Here is a 26,357-nt window from a genome sequence, read left to right as displayed (position 1 = left end):
TCACAGCCCCCGGCATCACCCCCGCCCCCAGCATCACCTCACAGCCCACTCCTTTTGGGGCTCTGGGTCTGGCTGGAGGCAGCTGGTGGTCATCTGCAGCTGCTGCCCAGCTCCACAGGGTGATGCTGAGAGCTCTCCAGCAACCTGGAATCAGGGAATCTCAAGGGCCTCAGGTTCAGAGCTGACATCGCTCAGTGCTTTGTGCTCTGAAAACTGAAGGCAGGTTCCCAAGCACTCAAAGGAAGACACTAAAGCCTGAAGCCCAGGCCTGGGTGCATAGGTGAAGAGAGGCTTAACATGCACGTGTGTGGGGTTGGAGATGAGCAATGGCTGAGGGTGGCTGTGGCGGGGTCGCCCAGGGCCGGTCAGCCGCTTGAGAAAGCACAACACAAGAAAAATGCAAACATGCACATTTACTGCTTGTTCTCTATCTCTCCGAAGAGATCCTGTCCCAGCCCGTCAAGTCCTTCTCCAGCTCCTGCATGAGCTCCCTGCACAAGGCCGGCAGCACAGCCCTGGTGGCAGTGCTCCACGAGGATGTGTCAGCCCTTTCCACAACAGCAGATTCTGCTAAAACTCTTTTGTTCACAGCAGGACTGTTTTATACTCTTTGGGGACTGTAGGTCCTGGGTTCCAATCCTAGCTTCATCTCTGCCTGGAAGCTATTTGTTTTTTCTGTCTCAGTTTTTCTTCTGACAAGTGGGGAGTGTAGAACTTTGGTATGAAGAATGTTACTGATTTTTTTTTTTAAAGCCAGCATCGTAATTGTACGTGGGCTGCATCCATTTCTAAGGAGATGCTTGTCTTGTTTTTCTAAGACCAGCCGAGCGGGCGCAAAAGAACCAGCGGGTAGGCAAGTGTAACAGCAAAACTGCACGTTTATTTTGGTAACCTAAGGTGTGCGGGAGAAGTCTGTCGGCCTCCAGGGAAGGAGGCCGGCAGAGTCCCCCCGTGGGGCTCTCGGACGGACTTCCCACAGTCCCGACATCCCGACAGGAGTGGGGCTGCAAGAAGGCCGCCGGGCTGTGAGAAGGCAGCGTGGCTCAATGGCGGAGAGCGGCTTTTCTAGGAGTGGGAGGGCAATAGGTGGGGCATGGGCGTGTCAGGGGCGTTCCGCAGGTGCGACCAGGTAAATCTTGGTCTCTTCGGATTGACGTCACCTGGCGCATGCCCAGTTGGTCTGCACCCGCCCGGGTCGCCGGCTGCATTTTCGCGCGGGAAGAGTTGGTGGTGAAGAAGAACCCGGAAGTGCACCATCTTGCCTCCGTTCGTCCAAACAGTCCAACCTTTTATTGGTAATAGTGATAAAGGGGCGCCGTGGTCTGTCTGGCTACTTCCTGCTGTTAAGGGGTGTCGTTAAGGTCGGGGCCCATGGTTGGTATTTGGACGTATGGATGAAAAATAAAATAAGGCACAGTATTAGTATAGGAATGAGGAATGGAAGCATTTGTTGGAATATGGGCAAAACCCAGAAGGATAGTCCTGGCAAGGTTGGGGAGTATGAGATAGTTAAGAAAATTTAGTAAGTTTGAGGCGAGTGGGGGAAAGCCAAACTGATTTCCACTGATTGCTTTCGGTAGGGGCCCTTTTTAGCTGGGAATGAGGAACGACTGCGCAAAGTAATTGTTGGCCAGGCAGCAATTAAGGGGTGGAGTTTTTCGTGGAGTGGATGGCTTTCCACTTACTCCTACTACAGAGATATTGGATGGAAGGCTAGGTCTAGAGAAGGACGGCAAAACAGAATAGGGAGCCTCGCTGTTGATTAAAAAAGTAATTGTCTTACCCGCTACCAGGAGAGTTACCCGCGGCTCGGCGAGGGTGATGGGGGTCCCCGAGTCTCGGCACCTTCAGTTGTCATCGTCCAGATGTAGGAGCTGGAAGGAGCTCCCAGGATCCTGGGAAAGGGGGTCATGTAGAGGCGCGGCACCTGTTCTCAGGGTGGGGCAATCAGACTTCCAGTTTCCTCCCTGCTGGCAAGCAGGGCAGGGGGTTGCTGGTGGACGAGGGTTAGGACATTCACTGGCCTAATGTCCTGATGCCTTGCACTTATAGCAAGGCTGCGTTGGGGCTCGGGGACCTTGCGGACACCTGTTGGCATAGTGTCCTGCCTTGCCGCACTTATAGCAGGCAGGCTCCTTTTGTAGCTTTGGAGTCTGAGGGGTTTGTGCTCTCTGGTCTGGGGTTTCGACTGGGCTGTAAAGCCGCTGCTAGGAGCTGTAACTTCTGTTCAAGGCGAGCCTGCCGTCTCCTCTCTGGAGCTATAGACCTTAAAGGCTAATTTAACCAGGTCTTGTATTGGTGTCTGAGGACCATCCTCTACCTTTTGAAATTTTTTACGAATGTCAGGAGCTGATTGAGAAATAAGACGCCAAAATGGTGGAAAGATCGGCCAATGAAAAAGGGACATGTACTCTGACTACCCCCTCCGCCCCAGCCACCTCTCGCAAAGGCGCTAACACTGTAGGAGGGTGTGGGCAGAGATAGGGGACTCAAGACAGCCAGTTGGGGGCCCCGAAGGAGGCACGGACCGAGTGGATTACTAGTAGATAAGGAGGAGGAAGGAGGAGAGTCTGGATGGGGGGAGGAGGAGGAGTCTGGGCAGGAAGGGAGGGGGTGGAGAGAAGGAGTATAGGGACGAGAGCCCAAGGCCTAAAAGCCTTGTATGTAAATTTCGGACCACTTGCCTAGCCGCTGGCAGAAATTGCTGAGGTCGATCACGCCACAGTGGAAAGGAAAATTAACCGCTTCCTCCTAAGTTCTTGTTCAAGCTGTAAGGTTTTTAAATTGGCTAGGAGGCACCCTAAGGGGGTGCTCTTTGGAAATTTGGACTGGGGGGGTTTCCCGTTTGTTTCCTCTTTACCGACACACAATGGACACAATGGAAATGGAAGTGGATCTCTGCCTGGCTTCAAAGCGTCCTTTGGAACCAGCAGAGACAGACTGGAGGCTCTTGAAGCCAAAGTGGAGAGTACCTTCAGGCGGACGTCTCCGTCCTGCAAGGCTCTCCCAAGCCACTTGGTGGCTCAAAATGGACCTCGGACCTGCACAGGGTTTCTGGCCGAGGGAGGTAAAGAGGAGACAAGGGCACTTACCCCAGAGAGGCCGTGTGAGCGAGCGAAGCGGGTCTCAGGTCCTGGTCCATCCGCGGCGTGGAATGAGGAGGAGGAGGCTCCCCGGACCCTGGGGGCTCTGAGGAGGGGTCTCCTCCCGGGTTTCGGCACCATCTGTCTTGTTTTTCTAAGACCAGCCGAGCGGGCGCAAAAGAACCAGCGGGTAGGCAAGTGTAACAGCAAAACTGCACGTTTATTTTGGTAACCTAACGTGTGCGGGAGAAGTCTGTCGGCCTCCGGGGAAGGAGGCCGGCAGAGTCCCCCCGTGGGGCCCTCGGACGGACTTCCCACAGTCCCGACATCCCGACAGGAGTGGGGCTGCAAGAAGGCCGCCGGGCTGTGAGAAGGCAGCGTGGCTCAATGGCGGAGAGCGGCTTTTCTAGGAGTGGGAGGGCAATAGGTGGGGCATGGGCGTGTCAGGGGCGTTCCGCAGGTGCGACCAGGTAAATCTTGGTCTCTTCGGATTGACGTCACCTGGCGCATGCCCAGTTGGTCTGCACCCGCCCGGGTCGCCGGCTGCATTTTCGCGCGGGAAGAGTTGGTGGTGAAGAAGAACCCGGAAGTGCACCATCTTGCCTCCCTTCGTCCAAACAATGCTCATGTTTCTTTTCTTTCTTTTTCTGTTTTTCCTTTTTTTTTTTTTTTTTTTTTTTTTGAGACAGTCGTGCTCTTCTTGCCCAGGCTGGAGTGCAGTGGCATGACCTTGGCTCACTGCAACCTCCGCCCCCCAGGTTCAAGCGATTCTCCTGCCTCAGTCTCCTGAGTAACTGGGATTACAGACGCACACCACCATACCCGGCTACTTTTTGTATTTTTAGTAGATACAGCATTTCACTATGTTGGCCAGGCTGGTCTTGAACTCCTGACCTCAGGTGATCTGCCTGCCTCGACCTTCCAAAGTGCTGGGATTACAGTCGTGAGCCACCGCGCCAGGCAGAGATGCTCATGTTTCTGCTGCAAGACCTGTGAGAGCTGAAGCCAGCTGGACTTCCTGGGTCCAGTGGGGACTTGGAGAACTTTTCTGTAGCTAGCTAGAGGTTTATAAAATGCACCGACCAGGGCTCTGTAAAAACGCACCAATCAGTGCTCTGTAGCTAGCTAGAAGTTTTTAAAATGGACCAATCAGTACCCTGTAAAATGGACCAATCAGCAGGACATGAGCAGGGACAAATACAGAGAATAAAAGCTGGCCCGAGACACACACACACACACACACACACACACACACACAAACACAAACACACACAATCCCCTCCCCTGCCCAGCCAGCAGTGGCAACCCGCTGCTGTTCACAATAAATCTTGCTGCTGCTCACTCTTTGGGTCCATGCCATCTTTAAGAGCTGTAACACTCACCGCGAAGGTCTGTGGCTCCATTCTTGAAGTCAGCGAGACCATGAACCCACTGGAAGGAACCAACTCTGGACACACCTGGCCGTGGCTTCCAGGTCACAGCTGTCAAGAGAAGACTCAGAGGAGACACAGGATGGAATGTCCACAACCCCCAGACACAGAGATGGAAGGTCCGCACCTCCCCCAGGACACAGAAATGGAAAGGCCGCACCCCCGCCAGGACACAGAGATGGAAAGGCCGCACCCCCCCAGGACACAGAGATGGAAGGGCCGCACCCCCCCAGGACACAGAGATGGAAAGGCCGCACTCTCCTTCAGGAGGCAGAGATGGAGAGGCCGCACCCCCCGGAACACACACAGGTGGAGAGGCCAGGGCCCAGCTGTGCTGGATGACTCCGGGCTGAAGTGCAGCCGTGAGTGCCGGTGCCGGTCCCCGTCCTCCTTCACAGGAAACAGGGAGGCCGGGGCCGCCAAGCCCCGTCCCTTCATCCTCCGGCCCCTGCGCCCGCTCCTCACAGGGACAGGCTGTGCCCGTGTCTGCTCCACCGCCAGCCGGCCGATACCCCGGGGCGTGCGGCGACGAAGACCTCAGGCGACCGGTCGCCGTCCTCCCCTTTCCCCGCGGCCCGGGTCGGCACGGCTGGCTGCAGCGCCACCTCCTGGAGGCGTCAGCGAAGTGTCACCTTCTCCGCTGGGCGTCAGCTCGGACACCGTGGAGGGACGCGCTTGGAGGATGTGGGTGGCCCCGTGGGGAGCCGCCCAGAGTCGGCGGTCGCCATGGTCCTGGCCCAGCTTCCAGGCCTCCCACTGCCAGGGGCAGGCGGCTGGGAGCCTGTGGGAGGAGGTGTGGGAGCAGGCAGGGGTCCGTAGACATCCTCCCGGCTCCAGCCACCCTGCGCGAATGTAAGGCCTCTGCCGCGGGCCTCAGTTTACCCATCTGTAGATGAGCAGGTGACAGGTGAGCTCCAAGAATTAGCCAGATTTGAAGGCCGGTGCTGGGAACACAGTGGACACATTCCTTGACTCCTACTGTCCCCCTTGCCCCTCTCTGCCTCTCACGCTCATTCACGTGCACAGACGATCCACTCCACTTCCTTTCTGTATGTGGTTCCGTGCTCACACTCACACACGCTCACACAATCCACGCCCCTCCTCTCTGTACGTGCATCCATGCTCGCACACAGGGAAGCCAGAAGCCCCCCCCCCCCCCCCCGTTGGCTTTCATGTGGGTTGTGTGGATCTAGAAACCTAAATTTCTGATTTTGATCATTGCATGAAGCTTACGTAAGAAAACGCCCCTGTTTGCGGGGAATCCACACTGAAGCATTTAAGGGTAAAGAGGTCACTTCCTCTGAGTGCAAGGAGTTGCCAGGCCGGGTGGGAAGGGTGGGACTTACGGCAGCTCCAGGAGCCCCTGAGCCCTTCTCAGCTCCCATCTGGCTCCAAGGGAATGGGAGATGCCTTACACATCCTCAGACCCCACTCCCCACTCCCCACTCAGATGCCCCATTCACTCATTGGCTCAGAAAAAACGTTAGGTAGGTAGCAGCTAAAGAGATGACAGATTATTGATAGATGATAGATAATAGATGGTAGGTGATAGATGATAGAGGATAATAGGTGATAGACAATAGGTGATCGATGACAGATAATAGGCCATAGACAATAGGTGACAGGTAATTGATAGGCTGGTAGGTAGATAGACGAGGTGGTGGAGTGTGATAGAGCGGATGGGGTGGAATGCCAGATGCTAGAGTTTGGATGTTAACATTTGACCCCCAACGTTCAAGGTGGGGCCTGGATGGAAGGTGTTTGGGTCATGGGGCAGACATGAATGGCTTGGTGCCACTCTCAAGGTAACGAGTGAGTTCTTGCTTGATTACTTACTATGAGGATTTTTTTTTTTTTTTTTTTTTGAGTCTTGCTCTGTTGCTCAGGCTGGAGTGAGCGGCACAATCTTGGCTCACTGCAAGCTCCGCCTCCCAGGTTCACACTATTCTCCTGCCTCAGCCTCCTGAGTAGCTGGGACTACAGGCGCCCAGCACAATGCCCAGCTAATTTTTTGTATTTTTAGTAGAGACGGTGTGTAGTGTGTCTGGAGTTGGTTCCTTCTGGTGGGTTCGTGGTCTCGCTGACTTCAAGAATGAAGCCATAGACCGCTTCGCAGTGAGTGTTAGAGCTCTTAAAGGTGGCACGGACCCAAAGCATATATAGCAGCAAGATCTATTGTGAAGTGTGAAAGAACAAAGCTTCCACATTGGGAAAGGGAACCCGAGCAGGTTGCCCCTGCTGGCTGGGGCATATGGGGGGGTGGTGGCCAGCTTTTATTCCCTTATTTGTCCCTGCCCATGTCCTGCTGATTGGTCCATTTTACAGAGTGCTGATTGGTCCATTTTACAAACCTCTAGCTAGCTACAGAGCGCTGATTGGTGTGTTTTTACAGAGCACTGATTGGTGCATTTTACAAACCTCTAGCTAGCTACAGAGTGCTGATTGGTGCATTTTACAATCCTCTTGTAAGACAGAAAAGTTCTCCAAGTACCCACTTGACCCAGGAAGTCCAGCTGGCTTCATCTCTCAACCGCGTTTCACCGTGCTAGTCAGGATGATCTTGATCACCTGACCTTGTGATCCACCCACTTTGGCCAACCAAAGTGCTAGGATTACAGGTGTGAGCCACGGCACCTGACCCGATGATTTTTTTTTTTTTTTTTTTTTTTTTTTTGACGGAGTTTTGCTCTGTCGCCCAGGCTGGAGTACAGTGGCGCGATCTTGGCTCACTGCAAGCTCTGCCTCCCAGGTTCATGCCATTCTCCTGCCTCAGCCTCCTGAGTAGCTGGGACTATAGGCGCCTGCCACCACACCCAGATAATTTTTTGTAGTTTTTTTTTTTTTTTTTTTTTTTTTTTTTTTTTTTTTTTTAGTACAGAGGGGGTTTCACTGTGTTAGCCAGGATGGTCTTGATCTACTGACCTTGTGATCTGTGGGTGAAGGATTACCCAGGTGCCGAGGCAAGAGACTGAAGGCACAAACTGTTTCAGTATAATAAAGGAAATAGGATAAGAGTAGTTATAATACAAATTAGATATAGAGATGATCATGGACATTATCAATCACTAGTATAAACATTATTAATCATTAGCTTTTAATATTACTCTTTGTTGTATTACTGATATAACCAAGGAATAACCGGCGGGTATAGGGTCAGGTGCTGAAGAGATATAGTGAGAAGTGACCTAGAAGGCAAGAGGTGAGCCTTCTGTCACGCCCGCATAAGGGCCGCTTGAGGGCACCTTGGTCAAGTGGTAACGCCAGTGTCTGGGAAGGCACCTGTTACTTAGCAGACCGCGAAAGGTAGTCTCCTTTCCTTGGAGGAGTCAGGGAACACTCTGCTCCACCAGCTTCTTGTGGAAGGCTGGATATTATCCATGCCTACCCACAGTCATCTGGCCGCCTAAACCCCTCCCTGTGGTGCTGTGCTTCAACGGTCACGCTCCTTGTCCACTTTCATGTTCCTCCCGTATTCCTGGTTCCTCTTTGAAGTTCGTAGTAGACAGCGGTAGAAGACATAGTAAAAGTCTTAAAGTCTGATCTTTCCTACAAGTGCATAGAAGAAAACGCTGACATATGCTGCCTTGCCTCTCTACTTCTGCTACCTAAGAGGGAAGGGCCCTGTGTCCTGTGATCACGTGACTTGTTTCACCTTGTCAATCACTTAGAAGATCCACCCTCCTTACCCTGCCTCTTTGTTCTTGTATGCACTAAATATTAGCGCGCCCAGCCGTTCAGGGCCACTACCAGTCTCCACGTCTTGGTGGTGGTGGTCCCCGGGGCCCAGCTGCTTTCTCTTTATCTCTTTGTCTTGTGTCTTTATTTCTTACAATCTCTCGTCTCCACACGCGGGGAGAACACCCGCTAAGCCCCGTAGGGCTGTACCCTACAGTGATCCGCCCATGTCGGCCTCCCACAGTGCTGGGATTACAGGCGTGAGCCATTGCTCGCGCCTAGCTGAGAATTGATTGTTATAGTCTGGCATGGCCAGGTGCAATGGCTCACACCTGTAATCCCAGCACTTTGGGAGGCCAAGGCAGGTGGATCACGAGGTCAGGAGTTCGAGACCATCCTGGCTAACATAGTGAAACCCCATCTCTACTAAAAATACAAAAAAATTAGCCAGGTATGGTGGCGGGCGCCTGTAGTCCCAGCTACTCGGGAGGCTGAGGCAGGAGAATGGTGTGAACCCAGGAGGCAGAGCTTGCAGTGAATGGAGATCACGCCACTGCACTCCAGCCTGGGTGACAGAGCAAGACTCTGTCTCAAAAAATAAAATAAAATAAAATAATAAAGTACAAGGGAAAAGCTGTATTTTAATTCAAACATCAGCCATGCAGAGACTCCCTGCCCTCATATATCCCAGCTGAGGCCCCAGGCCCCCAGCCCTCCTCTCTTGCAGGCCATTAGGGCCAACTCAGTTCTGCATGTGCCTGTTCAATGCCCTTAGAAGTCCAGCAGTGAAGGGTGTGGTGTGCATGGCCCTGCCTTCCCTGACCCCACCTGGCTGGCCTCCAGTTCACCACGGCTTCCCTGGCAGGCCCAGATCACAGGCTTCCTGGGCACTGCCCACTGTTCCAAAGCAGGCCAGTCCCACTGAGCTGGGAAGCTGCCTAGATCCCCACCTTGCCAGCAGGCCTGGGAGCCAATGGTGGGGGTCTTCCATCCACTCTGGTCTGAGCATCCAGCCCTGTGTTCACAACCAGGACTCCAGTGACTATCCAGTCCCCTAGCCCAGTGCCCAGGAACAGGTTAGATCCACTGGCACTGGCGCTGGCAGCTCCCTTGATGCCCTAGAGGCTGCCCTGGGCTGTTCTCCAAGTCACTGGGCTCCATGCTGAGATCAAGGCGGGGCTTCCCAAGGGGATCCCACCTGTATGTGAGGCCCCCACCCTCCACCAGGCAGTGCAGGAAATGCCGGCCCCTCCTGCCTGAAGCTGCTTCCAGTGGCTAGCGGGACCGCCTAGGCTCTGTTGCTGTCTCTTAGCGGCAAGCCCTTAGTCCCAAGGCCGGAACTCCCCTCCCACCAGGTGGGGTGTCTGGGCCCCAGGGGAAAGGGATCCCAGGACAGGTGTTTGGGTGGGCGGCCCTGCAGAGCTGCAGCTGGTTGGGGTGGTGCAGGCGGTGGGTGAGATCTGCCAAAGTCCATTCCCTGTAGTGTTCAGTGCCGGGAGTTGGCTGGGGCTGAGGTGGGGATGCTGGGGCTGTGGTGGGGATGCTGCGGGGGGACTCACGGCAGCTCTAGGCTCCTCTGGCCCTTCAGCCTTACCATCTTTCATCTGGCTCCAGGGACACGGAGACCCCAGACCCCAGGAGCCAGAGCTCACCCCTCCTCAGGCGCCACTCCCCACTCAGACGCCCCCATTCACTTCTTTCTTCACTTGGTGATTTATGACTGTGGGCCGCACATCTAGGAGACAGAAGCTGCTCATGGGTGCCGCCCAGAACCAGGGGTCAGCGGGGAGGCAGACACTCCTGTCAGAGGGGAGACGCCCGGGACCCAGGCCCAGCACCAGGTAGAGATGGTGGGGGTGGAACCAGCAGGACAAGGGACTGGGCAGCGATTAGGGATGGACCTGAGGCTCCCCTGGGTGGGCCAGAGCCCCGCCATTAAGGCATATCCCGGTGGGGCTTGGACAAGGCCGGGACCACGCAGCGCGAGGATGCACGTGCTCCACCTGGGCGCGCCACAGCTTCCCGGGAGCTGCCCCCACGGAATCTCTCCTGGGTCCTTCGGAGGTCCCTGGGGGGAGCACAATGCCGGCCTCACTCACAGCTGGCGGGGTGGGGGGCGGGAGAAAGGCCAGCCGGGCAGAGGACGCGCAGGAGAGATGGAAGACTCCGGTGAACGTGAAATCTTTACTTAGAGAAAAGCGACAGAGTCAGAGACCCACGGGGGCGGGGCTGCAGCGAGGGCGCCTGGGGGCGAGACACGAACACGGCGGAGAGCATCGGGCGACGCGCTGGTCACAGGAGCTGGCGGGGGACGCTGCGGAGACAGAGCCCGAGGGTTAAGAGCGGCGACGCGGCTGGGGGCTCCCCACGGACACTGCGCCCCACGGTGGGCTCAGATTCACACCCCCCACTCCCGAGGTTCTGGCGGGCCGGGTCGGAGGGAAGAGGAAGGGACGGGTGGCGGGGGTCTCTGGCTCAGAAGCGGTGTCAGGAGGCCAGGAAGAGACCTGGGCAGAGCCGGCCCGGGCCCCGCGGCGCGCACCTACCCCGGACCGGGCTGCGGGGCCGGAGACCATCACTGCACGGGCGGGGGCGCCGCGCTCCCGGCCGCCTTCCGCGCCGCCTCCTTCTCCGCCTTGGCCGACGGCTTGCCGGGGGGTTCGGTGGCCGCGGCCGCTCCAGCCTGGGTGGGCCCCTTGCGCTCCTCCTTGGCGGCGCGGTAGCCGTCCCCCCAGGCCGCTGGCGTCTCCGTGCCGTGCTTGCGACTCAGCGGGTAGGCCCCGATGGCCGCCAGGATGCTGCGGTGGCGCTCGGGGTCCATCTCCGTGTAGTACATCTCCAGGGTCAGCGGCGTGCAGATCTTGTGCTGCGGGAAGGGCTGGGTCAGGGCCGGCGGGCTGAGCCCTCCTGTGCGCCCCGGTCCCGGGCCCTCCCGCTTCTGCGGTTGGGGGCACTGCGGACAGTTTGTAACGGAGCCATGGTTTCAGGACACTGAAGGTCAGCCTCCGGTTCAGAACTCAGGGCCCTGGGGTGGGGGGCACGGAGCCAGGACGTCGCGGGTTGTAAGGGCCTCAGGGGGCCACCCAGGGAGAGGGGCACAGACACCAGTGGACCTGCTCAGCCCAGCAAGGCCTTTGCGAGCGCGCTCCAGAACGTAAACCATGGAGTTAAGGAGAAAAGGAGATTTTACTTCTGATAAATAAAAGGCTTAAAAACACACTAAATGCTATAACTATTATTGGCAAAGAGATAAAAAAAAAAAAAAGGATGGAAGAAAATATTTGCCAAATATGTAGGGAGCATTAATATCATGTTATACAAAAATAAAACCTCACACAAATCACTCAGGAGGACAGATGACCCCTAGAGAGACGGCTGGATGGCGATCTTTTCTGCCTCATCTTTTACTTATTTATTTATTTATTTTTTCTGAGACAGAGTCTCGCTGTGTCGCCCAGGCTGGAGTGCAGTGGCTGGACCTCAGCTCACTGCAAGCTCCGCCTCGCGGGTTTACGCCATTCTCCTGCCTCAGCCTCCAGAGTAGCTGGGACTACAGGCGCCCACCACCTCGCCCGGCTCGTTTTTTGTATTTTTTAGTAGAGACGGGGTTTCACCGTGTTAGCCAGGATGGTCTCGATCTCCTGACCTCGTCGTGATCCGCCCATCTCGGCCTCCCAAAGTGCTGGGATTACAGGCTTGAGCCACCGCGCCCGGCCTTACTTATTTTTTAAATTGCAAGAAGAGAAGCCCATCACTAACACATCTTTTCTTTTAAATTTTCAAAAGATAGAATTTCATGTTCTAGAGAAGGAACAGGAACACGGCTTTGGAGACTACGTTCCTCCAGCAGCAGTAGACACCCCTGCCACCCGCTGCCTGGAGGCTATGGGAGGAGGGGCAGCTCCACTGCCCCCACCAGAGCCCTGGCCCCCCTTACCCGCAGCAGGAAGCCGTCGGGGCAGGCGAACTGATCGTACCAGATGGCCTTGTACATGATCAACACGCAGCCCAGCAGCGCCATGGCGAAGGCGATCATCCGCGCGGTGGGCAGCTGGAGGGAGGGCAGAGAGGGGCTCAGCCACGCCAGGCGGGGGTCACCTTTGTGGGGAGCCCCTCAGGGGCTGGGGCTGGCACAGGACCATCCCCGCCCTCCAGTCTTGATACCCCACCCCTGCCCTGGGCAGCCAGTGGCTTTTCCGACTTTTCCGAGGGTCAAGTGTGCAGGCATCAACCCTGGGGGCCAGGCCTTGCTGGCAGCCCCTCCACTGGGGTTCTGGAGACATCTGCCACCAGGTAAAGTGATGTGGCCTTTGACCCAGGTGGGTCTTGCAGGAATTTGCAGCTTCCCTTCGGTGTGGGCTCCACAGGGGATGGGGGCCACAACCTCAGGTGAGTTGGAGGCTGCATTCACCAGGCCTCCCAGGGGACTGCCCACGGTGGGTGCTGTAACATGGGCTGCAGACTGGAACGTGAAGCCAGGGGCGGGGAGCCCTAGCAGATCTTAATACTGGAGAATGGAAGGCTTTGGAAACAGTTCACTAAAAATGACTAAAGCTATCTTAATAACGTTGAGAGATTTAAACAAGAGGATGAGAGAAGATATTTGCCAGATATACTGCAGAAAGAAAGTATTACATAGAAAGCCCGTAAGTCACTGAAGATGAGACAATGACCCTCTGGGCAAACAGGCAAGCAGTACTGGCCAGCGCTTCCCAGGAAGAGAAACATCTCAGGAGCACCACTGTTTGGTCAGTCCGCACCTGCAGCCCCGTGAGGGGGCCTGATGACTGCAGGGCAGTTGGAGGCCAGCTCTGGGCGGGATGACTCACTGCCACCCTCTCCTCGCAGACAGCAATGGGACTCCAGCCCGGCCTGGCCTGAGCCCAGGCACCCCCAGCTGCCTTCCACCTTCTCCCCCTGCCCTGAGCCCCCACAGTGGGCGGGGTGAGTGTGGTTACCCTGCGCCCTTCCTCTGGGTGGCTGCAGTTCAGCCTCTGGCCCTCCAGGTCAGGGAACTTCTTCTGCTGGTCTGGGGAGGACAGCTGGTATTCTGTCTGCGTCTTGATGACCACCTGTGAAAAGAGATGGCCATGGCCTCAGTGGGCAGCTGGCAGGGACCCAAGAGAGCCCTGAACTGAGAGGGGAAGGAGCCAGGCTCAGCTTCGTGGCAGTGGAGTTGACCCTGACCATCTCCCAGGACCGTCTGGTGAATGACAGGGCTCCAGCAGCCACCAAGTTAGGCCAAGGGAAGGTGGACACTGAAAGTCTGCTGGGCACATGGCAGCCCTGGGCTTGGCCTGGTTGCTGACGGAGCCCCTCGCTTTGCCTGCTGCCTTCAATTCAGGGTGCTGGAGAATTGCCCTTGGCCAGCAGGGGTGGTCCTCCTGTCCCGGGTCCCCAGCATAGATGCTGCCCCCACCTCCAGCAGGGAAACTCGGGGTACCCTTCATGCTGCACAACTCCCTAGTGGGTCAAACTGGGCTGGGCTAGAACTGAGCTCTTTGCTTCTCCCCAGTTTCTGCTATAAGCACCCCCAGTGGTCACTTGCCCAAGGACCTCCATATCTCAGGCTCAACCCAGGACAGGGCCATGCCCCGAGGGGAAGGGTGGGAAGCGTTGCCTGCTGGGTGCCCTATGGACAGCACGTGGGCGGGCTGCTGTCTAGGAGGCAGTGCGTGAATTCTTGGTTACCCGTTGGCCAGTTTGCCCAGCTCTGGCATATGGGAGAGCTGACCAGGAGGTCACATAGAGTGCCCATGGCCAACTGGGGTTTTGGTCCCCATGGTCCTTCTTCTGCTTGCTCTACTGCACCTGGGAAGAGGCCACATCTAGACAAACCTCACCCCACACCCCTTTGTTCCCAGGGGAGCCTGAGAAGGGACCCCACACTGGCCCAGGCCCTCACCTGGTCAGGGAGCGGCGGCTGGAGCTGGCTGACGTCCAAGGGGCTGATCAGAGGCACACTGTCCATGGCAGCCCCATCCTGGTCCCCAGGGTCTTTACCTGGCTTCCCAGAGAAGCTGCAGCCCAGCTTCACCATGGTGGATGGCAGTGCTTGTCCTGTCCAGAGACAGACAGGGTCACTGCCCACAGGCTGCCCCCTGCACACCCACGCCAGCTGGCTCTAAAGCCAGAGGACCCTGAGCTGGTCCTAATGCTCCTCACACCAGAGCCAGGGACAGGCTGTAAAGTGGTCAGGCCAGCCTCCTTGGGCAAACCGGTCAAATCCAGCCAGATGCTGGGTACTGTACCTTCTTGACCCCTACAGCCCCTCTGGACCCCACAGCACTGCAGGGGAGAGCACCCCAACCAGTGACTGTCCATGAAGCCAGGGGAGTCTTCCACCAGCGGCTGCTCTAGACAACCTCCTCTTTTTCCTTCTTCTTCTTCCTTTTTTTTTTTTTGAGACAGGATCTTGTTTTGTGGCCCAGGTGGGAGTGCAGTGGTGTGATCTTGGTTCACTGCAGCCTCTGCCTCCTGGGCTTAAGCAATCCTACCATCTCAGCCTCCCAAGTACCTGGGACCACAGGCGCAAACCACCACGCCTGGATAATTTTTACATGTTTTGTAGAGGCGGGGTTTCGCCAGGTTGCCCAGGCTGGTCTCAAGCGATCTCCTTGCCTCAGCCTCCCACAGTGCTGGGATTACAGGAATGAGCCACCGGGCCTGACTCTAGACAACCTCCTAAAGCCGACAATCCCGGACATCAGTCTGGAGAGTTGGGTGCCAGACTCAGCACATAAAAATGCTGGAGACCCAGCTAAATTTGAATTTCAGATAAGCAACGAGCCCATTTGTAATATAAGAACATCCCTCGCAATAAGCGGCATGGGACGTGCTTATCCTGAAGTCAGTCCTGGTTCTGTCCGGCGACTCTGCCGGAGACGCAGGAAGTGAGACAGAGCGGCCACAAGAGGGCACCCGCGAGTCAGCCCAGCTGCGAGCCCGGCGCTAAAGGCCGCGGAGAGCCGGGCCCCTGCGGAGCTGAACGCCACAGCAGGGCCCCACTAACCCCGGAGAGGCCGAGGGTGCTCGGCTTCGCCTTCAGGCGGACCTTCTAGAGAAAAGGAATGTAGCGGATGACCTCCGAGCTGATGGATGGAAAAAGCAGAAAAACAAAATGTATTCAATCAAAGGAAAAAAAGAAAGGTCCTGTGTGCAGTAGAAACGGAACCTGCGGCCCGGTGCGATGGTGGCGCCTGGGGTCCCAGCTACTCGGGAGGCTGAAGCGGGAGAATCGCCTGAACCCGGGAGGCGGAGGATGCAATGAGCCAAGATCGCGACACTGCACTCCAGCGTGGGTGACAGAATGAGACTCCGCCTCAAAAAAAAAAAAAAAAAAAAGAAAAGAAGAAGAAAGAAAGAGAATCTGCCATTGCAACCTTCTCACAAAGAACTCCAAGCGCGGACAGCATCACCACAGCATTCTAGCAACCATTTACAGGGAAAGTAATGCAAACGTCCACAAAACTCTTCCAGAAAGACAAGGGAGCACTCACCAGCTCCTGCAGCCAACGTAGCCTCAGTCCCCTAACCCAGCAAGGACAGCATCGGAGAGGAGCTCACAGGCCAGCCCCCTCCACAGGCGCACACCACTGCGAAGCCCCAAAGCTCAAGCAGGGTGAGTCCAGCGAATACAACAAGGGTAACATATGACAGGTTGGGTGTATTCTGGAAATGAAGTTTGGCTTAACATTTGGCAAGCAATCTATTTTTCACCGTATTAACAGAACAATGAAAAAGCGTATCTAATCAATTGCTAGAGGAGTAGAAGTAACTCGGTAAGAATCAGGGCTCATTTACTATTCCTCGGACCCATTAGCGCACTAAGGCAGGAGGTGAGTACTGTAATCCAGTAACAGTGAACCACAAAATCCCCACAGCAAGCCTCACTGAATGTGAATCCTGAAAGCACCTTGATCTGCGGTTCTACAAGTTATGGCGCTAGAGGTCTCAGCCAATGCTGTAGGGTAGGACAATGAAATGAGCTCTAGTGCCAGACAAGAATAAATAATACTCTGATTATTCACCCATGAAACACTTTCTGTGTTTAGAAACCCCAGAAGAATCTATAGACTAATCATAAGGATCAAAAAGTGAGTTTGGCAAGGCTGTTGGATTTAAGATATTCAAAAATCAGTTACATTCCTATATGTGAGTGGCAAAAATAAATAAATACATAATTTATTGAAGTACTCCATTTAAATAATATCAAAACTATCAAATCCTCAGGAATAGGTGTAAAAAGAGCTGAGGAACAGGGACAGGGCAGGGCCTCCACATGGAAACCAGGGAACATTGTCGACAGAGACCAAGAAAAGCTAAATCCCCCAAGTAAAGGGGGAAGGCTGTGTCTATGGATTTGGGGAGTTTCCATGTTTAAACAAATTACCCACCCCCCAATCTATAGATGCAGTAAATCTTAATCAAAATCCCAACAGTTTTTTAAATGAACTTGACAAGCACTGTCATTTTACATGGAAAGCAGAGGGGCAGGAACACACCAAGTATCTTGGAAAATAACATGGACTGCCGGGCATGGTGGCTCATGCCTGTAATCCCAGCATTTTGGGAAGCAGAAGCGGGTGGATCACAAGATCAGGAGTTTGAGACCAACCTGGCCAACATAGTGAAACCCCGTCTTGACTAAAAATACAAAAATTAGCCAGGCGCCTATAATCCCAGCTAGTCGAGAGGCTGAGGCAGGAGAATCGCTTGAACCTGGCAGGCAGAGGTTGCAGTGAGCCGAGATTGTGCCACTGCACTCCAGCCTGGGCAACAAGAGCAAAACTCCATCAAAAACAAACAAACAAACAAACAAAAAAACATGGAGGAGGTCTCACCTGCCAGGTCTGGCTTGTTGCACAGCACTGGAAATGGAGTGGTGTGGGGCTACTGTGTGGTGGAAGAAGTCCCACATGACACACTTTGCACACACAGACCCTGATTTGCAGTGTGGCTGCCTCTCAGTAAACCTCTGTCCGCATCAAAAGCAGTGAGCCTGATCCCTACCTCACATTACACAGAGAAATCTACTCCAGGTGGATAAACCTGAATTGGAAAAGCAAAACAATAAAGCATCTCAAAGATAATACAGGAGAAGATTTTTCTGATCTCAGGGAGGGAAAGATTTTTTCACTAGGACAAGAGGTACTAACCACAAAAGAAAATATTGATAAAATGACTTCATTAAAACTATGAACTTCTGCTTATCAAAACAGCCTTCAGAAAATGGTAGCAGAAACCAATACTGGGAGAAGACAGTTGCAACCCACAAATGATGAGGGTACATTGTGGGCTGAACGATGTTCCCTCAAAAATACATTCAAGTCTTAGGATCTGTGTGAGGGGTGCCTTTGAATGGGACCTTATTTGAAAATAGGGTCTTTGCAGATGTAATCAAGCTAAAATAAATTCGTCCTGAATCAGGGTGGGTGTTGATCCAAAACTAGTATCCTTATTACAGGGAAATTAAGTGTAGAAGAGTGCTATGTGTAGACAGAGCAGGGACTGGAATGATGCAGCTGAAACCTAAGGATTGCTTGGGCCACCAGAAGCTGGAGGAAGCGAGGAAGAAGCTCCCCTAGAGGCTTTGGAGGGAGCATGGCCCCGCGAACACCTTCATTTTGGACTTCTTGACTTCAGAACTGTGAAAGAATTTATTTTAAGCCACCTGCTTGTAATTTGTGACAGCAGCGCTGGGGCGTCCAGTTAACTAACTGCCAGAGCCAGCAGTGACCACTCTTTCTCGCCCTGCAGTGGCCAGGCTCCGCTGCGAGTTCCAGGTGTGGGAAGGCGCCGCGGGAACAGGAGCAGGGGACCCGTGGTCACAGAGCTTCTGCCCAGCTGCTGCCACTCAAGTACAGACAATGCGGAGGCATCTGCGTGGAGAAGAATCTAAGGGTGGAAGGAGCTGAGGGTGGAATGATTGCAAGGTGGAAGGATCTGAAGGGTAAGGATGAAGGATGGCGCGGATGGGGGGAAGGATCCGAGGGGTGAGGGATCCAAGGGCAGAGGGATCCAATGGGAGAAGATTGCGCGGGTGGGGGTGGGGTGGAGCGGAGGGAGTCGAAGGTGGAAGAATCTGAGAGAGGAGGGACCCCAACGGGGTGGGGGAGGGATCCGAGGGCGTAAGGATCCGACGCTGGGGGAAGGATCCGACGCTGGGGGAAGGATCCGAGGGTGGAAGGATCTGAGGCGGGAAGAATCAGACTGGCGGAAGGATCCAAGTGGGGTAGGATCCCAGGTGGGAAGGGTCGGAGAGCGGAAGTATGTGAGAGGGAAAGTTCTGAAGGGAGAAGACTCTTGAGGGGGAAAGATCTGAGAGTGGAAGGCTCTGAGGCGGGAAGGCTCTGTGGGCAGAAGGATCTGAACGGGGAAGGATCTGAGGGGGAAAGGACCTGAGGGGGAAAAATCTGAGGGCGGAATGATCCGTGAGTGGAAAGTTCTGAGCGGAGAAGGATATGAAGGGGAAGGACCTGAGGGGGGAAGGATCTGACGGGGGGAGGATCTGAGGGGGCATGACTGAGGGGGAAGGACCTGAGGGCAAAAAGGTTAGAAGGTGGCAACTTTCGCCTGGGGAAGAATGTGAAGGTGGAAGGATCTGATGGGGAAGCATGATAAGCAAGAACCTGAGGGCGGAATGATCTGAGTGGAAGGCTCTCAGGCGGGAAGGATCTGAGGGGGAAAGACCTGAGGGTTGAAAGAATCTAAGAGGTGTGGAAAGACCTGAGAGGGAAGGATCTGAAAGCGGAATGATCAGAGTAGGGGAGGATCTGAGGCGGAAAGGCTCAGAAGGGGAAAGCTCTGAAGGATCTGAGGGGGGAGGGCACGAGGGGGGGAGGGAACTGAGGGGGGAGGCTCGTGCGGGGGGAAGGACCTGAGGGGGAAAGATATGAGGGGGGAAGAATCAGAGGGGGAAGGATTTGGAGGTGGCAGATTTTGTGTGTGGAAAGAACTGAGGGGGAAGGACCAGAGGGGGAAAGGCTCTGCGTGGGCGGGAGTGAGGCTGGAAAGCGAGGGCTGGATAGGAGATGGGGGAGGCCACTCTGAGCCGGAAGGAGCTGGGCGAGGGGAGACAGGGGGCCCAGTCCTGGACCTGACCATGCGCTCTGGGGCCCTAACCCGTGCCCCTTGTTGCGGTGCGTTCATAACGGGCGATCCTGTGCCCGGCCAGGCCTTTCCGGAAGAGGCCGTGCAGTGCCCCCCGAACACCCACCCCGGGCTGGAGACTCTGCCTGAGGTGGGTCCCCACGTGGCCCAGGCAGGGGCAATGGGCACTCGGCGGACGAGGTTTCACGGTGCAGCCAGCGTCCCTGTGTGTGCAGGTGGAGACGGACGAGGCCCTACGGGGCTTAAATACAGGAGAGATCCATGGAATCTGAAGCAGCGGAGGGCCAAGAGGCGGGGGAATGACGTGGTTGTGGGGCGAGGGCGGGCGCGCGCCGGGCTTGAGGTGGAGCTTGGCCCGCGGGGGTGGGGGTACCACCGAGAAGGAGGGGTCAGAGGACTCCCCGAAGCGGACTCCCAGAGCAAGCCCAGCCTCTGTACAGATGGGAGAGGGGGGCGGAGAGGGGGGCGCAGTCACGGCCCGGGGGGCCGGCGCCAGGGGTCAGGACCCCGCCAGGAGGAGCTGCGCTTCTGGGTTCTCCTTCGAGCCAAACTTCAACTCCAACTCCTCAGACGGCCAATTTACGTCATCGCGGGTTTGCATGGCAATGGAGACAGGCCCGAGAAGCGTCTTCAGGAAGAAAAAGCCTTTGGGGGCCCACTGGAGCCTCCCTTCTGGTTCCAATGCGGGGTTGGAAGCGGGGACTGGCCTGTGTGTGGGGTCCAACCCTCCCGCCCCACACACCAGACAGTCCCTTTGCACTGCTGCATCATGGGGGCCTCCTCCCACGGAAGGCACGCGGCTCGTGGAACTAGGGGGCCGCCTCTGCTCCTCCTCCCGGCCCCTCCCTGCACCTGCGCTGTCGCGGCATCTTCTGCGGGTCCCCTGCGCCCCACCCGCCGCGTTCTGGCAGGGAGGCAGTGCCTGGCTCCTGTCTCCCAGGGGGAGGCGTGGGATGCTGACGGCAGATTGGTGGGGGCGCGGGTGAGCGAGGCCGTGCGGATGGACAGATGGATGGCGGGGGCGGGGATGCGGGCTCTCAGTCGAAAGTCCATGGAAGCTCGGCTGGAGGTCACGTCCCAGACTCGCTTTCGCATGCGCCCCCCAACCTGGAATGCTGCGTCACGCTGGGGGTGCGCGCAGGTGGGCTTGTGTGGGCCGGGCACAAGAGCGTGTGACTGCGGATCCCTCAGGGTCCCGCCCCTCCCCCGCGGGCGCCACCGCAGCCTCCCGCCCCTGGCGCTGCCGGCGGCCGTGGCTGCCCGGCTGATTTAAAGGCGGCTGCACTGCGGGGCCGGCGCAGCCCCGCGGAGGGGAGTGGGCGCGCAGCTGCTTCCGCTTCCAGTCCAGCCACCTGTGGCCCCGCACCCGAGCCTGTTGCAGGTGGTTCCGGAGCCGCGCCCCTCTCGGCCTTCTGGCCGCCTCCTGCCTGTCTCGCAGACGCCCCCATCAAGACCACCCCCCACCCCCGTGCGGGCAGCCGCTCCACGGTGCTCTGGTCCGACGCCCCTTCTGCCGCCCGCCCCCCACCCCGCAGACAGCTGGGCAGAAGCTGGAACTGGCACCCCCTGCCCACCTCGGAGACACCCTGAACTGCAGGCTGCGACCCTCGTGCCGGGGCCCCGCCGTCACGGGAGGCCTGGAGACCACTGCCTCGGGTCCGCGGGGTCGGCCTGGCCTGGGACAACCAGAGGAGGCCCGCGGGAGGGGGCCGGCGGTGCAGCGCGCCCTGCACACTCGCATCCGCACACGCGCCTCGCACACACGCACACTCACACCCTCATCCGCACGCGCGCCACGCACAAGCGCACTTGCGAGCACACGCACCTCGCACACTGCCGCACACGCGCCTCGCACCCCCGCACCCACTCGGGCCCCCCGCCCCCACTCTGCAAGGAGAAATGTGGAAATAGCTCACAGGCGGCTCCACTGGCAGCTGCTGCAGGACGCGCTCGGGGAGGACGACGGTGCGGATGTGGATGCGGAGGATGCGGTTCCAGACGCTTCGCAGCCGGGCGGGGCGGGGGCTGAAGCGGCGAGACCGAGGCTGCGGTCGCCATGGAAACGCGGCTGGAGGCGGGGCCTGGGCTCTGGCCCTGCACCCCCCCTACCCCACCCACCGCCCCTGCTAGGGAGCCGCGCATGCGCCCCTCGGACCCTGCCCGGGCCTCACCACACACCTCACACACATACCTGACACACCCCCAGAAACCACACCTCAAACACCAGAAACATCCACACACACACCTCACACATCCCACACACCTCACAGACACACCTCACACACCAGACACAGCTGACACACACACCTGACACACACCTCAAACACCAGACACATCCACACACACACCCCAGGCGCACACACCCCACACACCTGACACACCCCCAGAATCACACATTTCAAACACCAAACACACACTTCACACATACCTGACACACACCCCAGACACACCTGATACACACCTGACACACACATCCCAGATGCACACCCCACACCTGACACACACACACTTCACACACCCCCAGAAGCATACACCTGACACACCCAACACACACCTGATACCCCAGACACATTTGACACACACCTCACACACCTGACACACACACCCCAGAAACACACACCTCAAACACCAGATACATCCACACACACCTGACACCCCGCAGAAACATACACGTCAAACACCAGACATCCACACACTTCACACCTGACACACACCTGACACCCCCAGAAACACACCTCAAACACCAGACACATCCAAACACACACTTCACACACACACACTCGACACATCCACACCCGACACACCAGACACACCCACACACCTGTCACACACACCCCCACACACACCTGACACCCTTCCCCTGAAACACACTCCTCAAACACCAAATACATCTAAACACACACCTCACACACACCCCAGACACCTGACACACACACCTGACACCCCAGAAACACACCTCACACACCAGACACACCTAAACACAGACCTCACATATACCACACACACACCTGATACCCCAGAAACACACAGCTTAAACAGCAGACACAGCCAAACACATGCCCCACACACACCTGATGCCCACATGACACATACCCCAGAAACACACATCAGACACACCCAAACACACTCACCTCACACATACCCTTGACACACACACCACACACCTGACATACACATACCTGACCCACACTCCAGACGCACACCTGACACACACCCCAGAAATACACACCTCACACACCAGACATATCCAAACACACACCTCACACACACCCCACACACCCCCAGACACACCAGACACACTCACCATACACACATCACACACACCTCTTACACACACATCTGAAACACACTCCCAACTCACACCTCACACATGCCCTTGACACATACAGTTCACACACACCAGACACACCCAAACACACACACCTCATACACCCCAGACACACACCTCACATACCCACACACCTGACACCAGTCACACAGGAAACACACATGTTTCACACACACCACACACCCAAACACACAGCACACACACCCCTTAGACACGCCAGACACACGCACCAGACATATGCACATCACACATGCATCTCACACACACCTGAAACACCCCAGACACACACACACCTCACACACAACCCAGACACACCCACACTCCTGACACCTCACACACACCCTTCACACATATATTTCACACATATGAGACGCACCAATACACACCCCAGACACACCCACACACCTGACAGTAGACACTCCAGAAACACATACTGTGGGGGAAAGGAAGAGAGATCAGACTGTTATTGTGTCTATGGAGAAAAGGAAGACATAAGAAACTCCATTTTGATCTCTACTAAGAAAAATTGTTCTGCTTTGAGATGCTCTTTACCTGTAACTTCAGCCCCAGCCCTGTGCTCATAGAAACATGTGCTGTATTGAATCAAGGTTTAAGGGATTTAGGGCTGTGCAGGATGTGCCTTGTTAACGTATGTTTGCAGGCAGTGTGCTTGGTAAAAGTCATCGCCATTCTCCATTCTCTACTAACCAGGGACATGATGCACTGAGGAAAACCACAGGGACCTCTGCTCAAGAAAGCCTGGATATCGTCCAAGGTTTCCCCTCACTGAGACAGCCTGAAATATGGCCTCGTTGGAAGGGAAATACCTTACTGTCCCCCAGCCCAACAACCGTAAAGGGTCTGTGCTGAGGAGGATTAGTAAAAGAGGAAGGCCTCTTTGCGGCTGAGATAAGAGGAAGGCCTCTGTTTCCTGCATGTCCCTGGGAATGGAATGTCTCAGTGTAAGGCTGACCATTCATTTTATTCTGAGACAGCAGAAAACTGCCCTATGGCTGGAGTTGAGATGCTGGCGGTGATACTGCTTTGTTACTGTTTGCTACACTGAGATGTTTGGGTAAAGAGAAACATAAGTCTAGCCCACCTGCACATCCAGGCACAGTACCTTTCCTTGAACTTATTTATGACGCAGATTCCTTTGCTCCATGTTTTCCTGCTGACCTTCTCCCCACCATCACCCTGTTCTCCTGCTGCACTCCCCTTGCTGAGATAGTGAAAACAGTAATCAATAAATACTGAGGGAACTCAGAGACCAGCGCCGGTGCAGGCCCTCCATATGCTGAGTGCCGGTCCCCTGGGCCCACTGTTCTTTCTCTATACTTTGTGTCTTATTTCCTTTCTCAGTCTCTTGTCTCCACCTGACGAGAAATACGAGGGGCAGGCCCCCTTCACATACAACTTACACACAAAACACCCATACACACCCCACACACCCCTCAGACACATGCACCTCACACACACCATACACACATCATACATCTCACACACACCTGAAACACACCCCGGACACACACACTTTACACACGCTCCCAGACATATCCCCACACATCTGACACATGCCAGACACACACCCCAGAAACACCACACCCGAACACACACACCTCACGTCACACACACCTCACACATACCCCTCCTCACACACACCTCACTCACACATACACCTAACACACCTCACAAACACACCTGACACATACATCCTGAGGAAGGAGATCACTACTTCTCCAGCTGCCCCCCACTCCTTGCCTAGTTTATAAGACAGGAGAAAAAGAAAACAAAAAGTTAAAAAGAAACAAGAGTAAGATAAATAGCCAGACAGCCTGGTGCCACCACCCAGCCCTGGTAGTTAAAGGAAAATAGTAACATCGACCCCTGACCTAAACTACTTGTGTTATCTGTAAATTCCAGACATTGTATGAGGAAGCATTGCCCCACTTTCTGTTCTGTTAGCTGATGCATGTAGCACCCAGTCACGTTCCCCACACTTGCTCGATCTATCACGACCCTTTCACGTGGACCCCTTAGAGTTGTAAGCCCTTCAAAGGGCCAGGAATTTTTTTTTTTTTTTTTTTTTGAGAAGGAGTCTCGCTCTGTCGCCCAGGCTGGAGTGCAGTGGCATGATCTAGGCTCACTGCAAGCTCCGCCTCCTGGGTTCACGCCATTCTCCTGCCTCAGCCTCCTGAGTAGCTGGAACTACAGGCGCCCACCACCACGCCTGGCTAAATTTTTTGTATTTTTAGTAGAGACAGGGTTTCACCATGTTGGCCAGGCTGGTCTTGAACTCCTGACCTCAGGTGATCTGCTGGCCTTGGCCTTCCAAAGTACTAGGATTACAGGCGTGAGCCACCGCGCCTGGCCATTATTGCTCTTAACCCATGGATTATCCAGGTTTCATCCATTCATCCGCATGAACTCTTTCCAGTTTGTCAGCTGCTTACAATGTTGTGGTGAACATTCTCATTCCAGTCTTGGTGGACGCGTGCTTTTATTTCTTTTGGGTAGATACTGAAGAGTGGAATTGCCAAATTTGATGGGAAGTTGACATTTAACTTTTGAAGAAAATGCTACAGTGTGTTTTCCAGTGGCCGTGCCATATTACATTCCCACCTGCAGTGTAGGAGGGCTCCAGTTTCTCCACATCCTCACCAACTCTTGATATTGTTTTTTTTTTTTTTATTTTTGAGACAGAGTCTTCCCTCTGTCGCCAGGCTGGAGTGCAGTGGCACAATCTTGGCTCATTGCAACCTCCCCTCCCAGGTTCAAATGATTCTCCTGCCTCAGGCACCCAAGTAGCTGGGACTATAGGCTCATGCCACCACGCCTGGCTAATTTTTGTATTTTTAGTAAAGACGGGGTTTCACCTTGTTGGCCAGGCTGGTCTCAATCTTTTGACCTCGTAATCTACCCACCTCGGCCTCCCAAAGTGCTGGGAGGATAGGTGGGAGCCACTGTGCCTGGCAGCCAACTCTTGATCCTTGATTTTGTCTTTCTTATGCTAGCCATCGGTCTTAGTTCAGGCTGCCGTAACAAATTGCCAGAGCTTGGGCGGCTTCAACAACGGAAATTTATGTTCTCTCAGCTCTGGAGGCTGAGGTCTGAGATCGAGCTGTCAGCAGCTCCTGAGGCCGCTCCCTTGGTTTATGGGTGGCCACATCTCCCTGTGTCCTTGCACAGTCTTCTCTTTGGCGTATCCTAATCTCTTCACATAAGGACACCAGTCCTGTTGAATTAGGGTCCACCCCAATAACCTCGTTTTACCTTACTCACATCTTTAAAAACCCACCTCCAAACATCGTCACATTCTGAGGGGTTAGGACATAGCAGTATGAATTTAGGGGGGACACAGCCCATGACGCCGTCCTATAGGAGTGTAGCTGTGGTTTGAGTCCATGTCGCCCTAATGACGTCAATGTATGGATTTAGGGAGACACAGCCCATGACGCTGTCCTATAGGAGTGTAGTTGTGGTTTGAGTCCACATCACCCTAATGACAAGTGGTGCTGAGCATCTTCTCAGGGTGGAGTCACCATTTGTAAATCTTCTGTGGTGAAATGTCTGTGCAAATGTTTTGAATATTTTTCAGTCGGGTTGTTTGTCTTTTTATCATTGAGTGGTAAGAGTTCTTTTTATATTCTGGGTATAAGTCTCTCCCTTCCTTCCTTCCTTCCTTCCTTCCTTCCTTCCTTCCTTCCTTCCTTCCTTCCTTCCTTCCTT

At 55.2% G+C, this 26,357-nt stretch overlaps 1 protein-coding gene across 1 annotated transcript; it reads right to left on the bottom strand.

Annotated features, from left to right (window-relative positions):
• Positions 1-10,358: 10,358 nt before the first annotated feature.
• Positions 10,359-21,366, bottom strand: CALY (calcyon neuron specific vesicular protein). Its single transcript, XM_023185794.1, has 6 exons — positions 21,217-21,366; positions 14,094-14,248; positions 13,147-13,260; positions 12,126-12,239; positions 10,735-11,054; positions 10,359-10,502 (listed from the first exon to the last, which is right to left on the bottom strand). Exons 2-5 carry the CDS (start codon positions 14,226-14,228, stop codon positions 10,764-10,766), a joined length of 654 nt encoding a protein of 217 aa, XP_023041562.1. The 5' UTR covers positions 14,229-14,248; positions 21,217-21,366; the 3' UTR covers positions 10,359-10,502; positions 10,735-10,763.
• Between the last annotated feature and the right edge of the window lie 4,991 nt (positions 21,367-26,357).

This window comes from Piliocolobus tephrosceles, chromosome 9 (genome assembly GCF_002776525.5).
Source record: "Piliocolobus tephrosceles isolate RC106 chromosome 9, ASM277652v3, whole genome shotgun sequence".
NCBI lineage: Eukaryota > Metazoa > Chordata > Mammalia > Primates > Cercopithecidae > Piliocolobus > Piliocolobus tephrosceles.
This window is presented reverse-complemented; position numbering and strand designations above follow the sequence as displayed.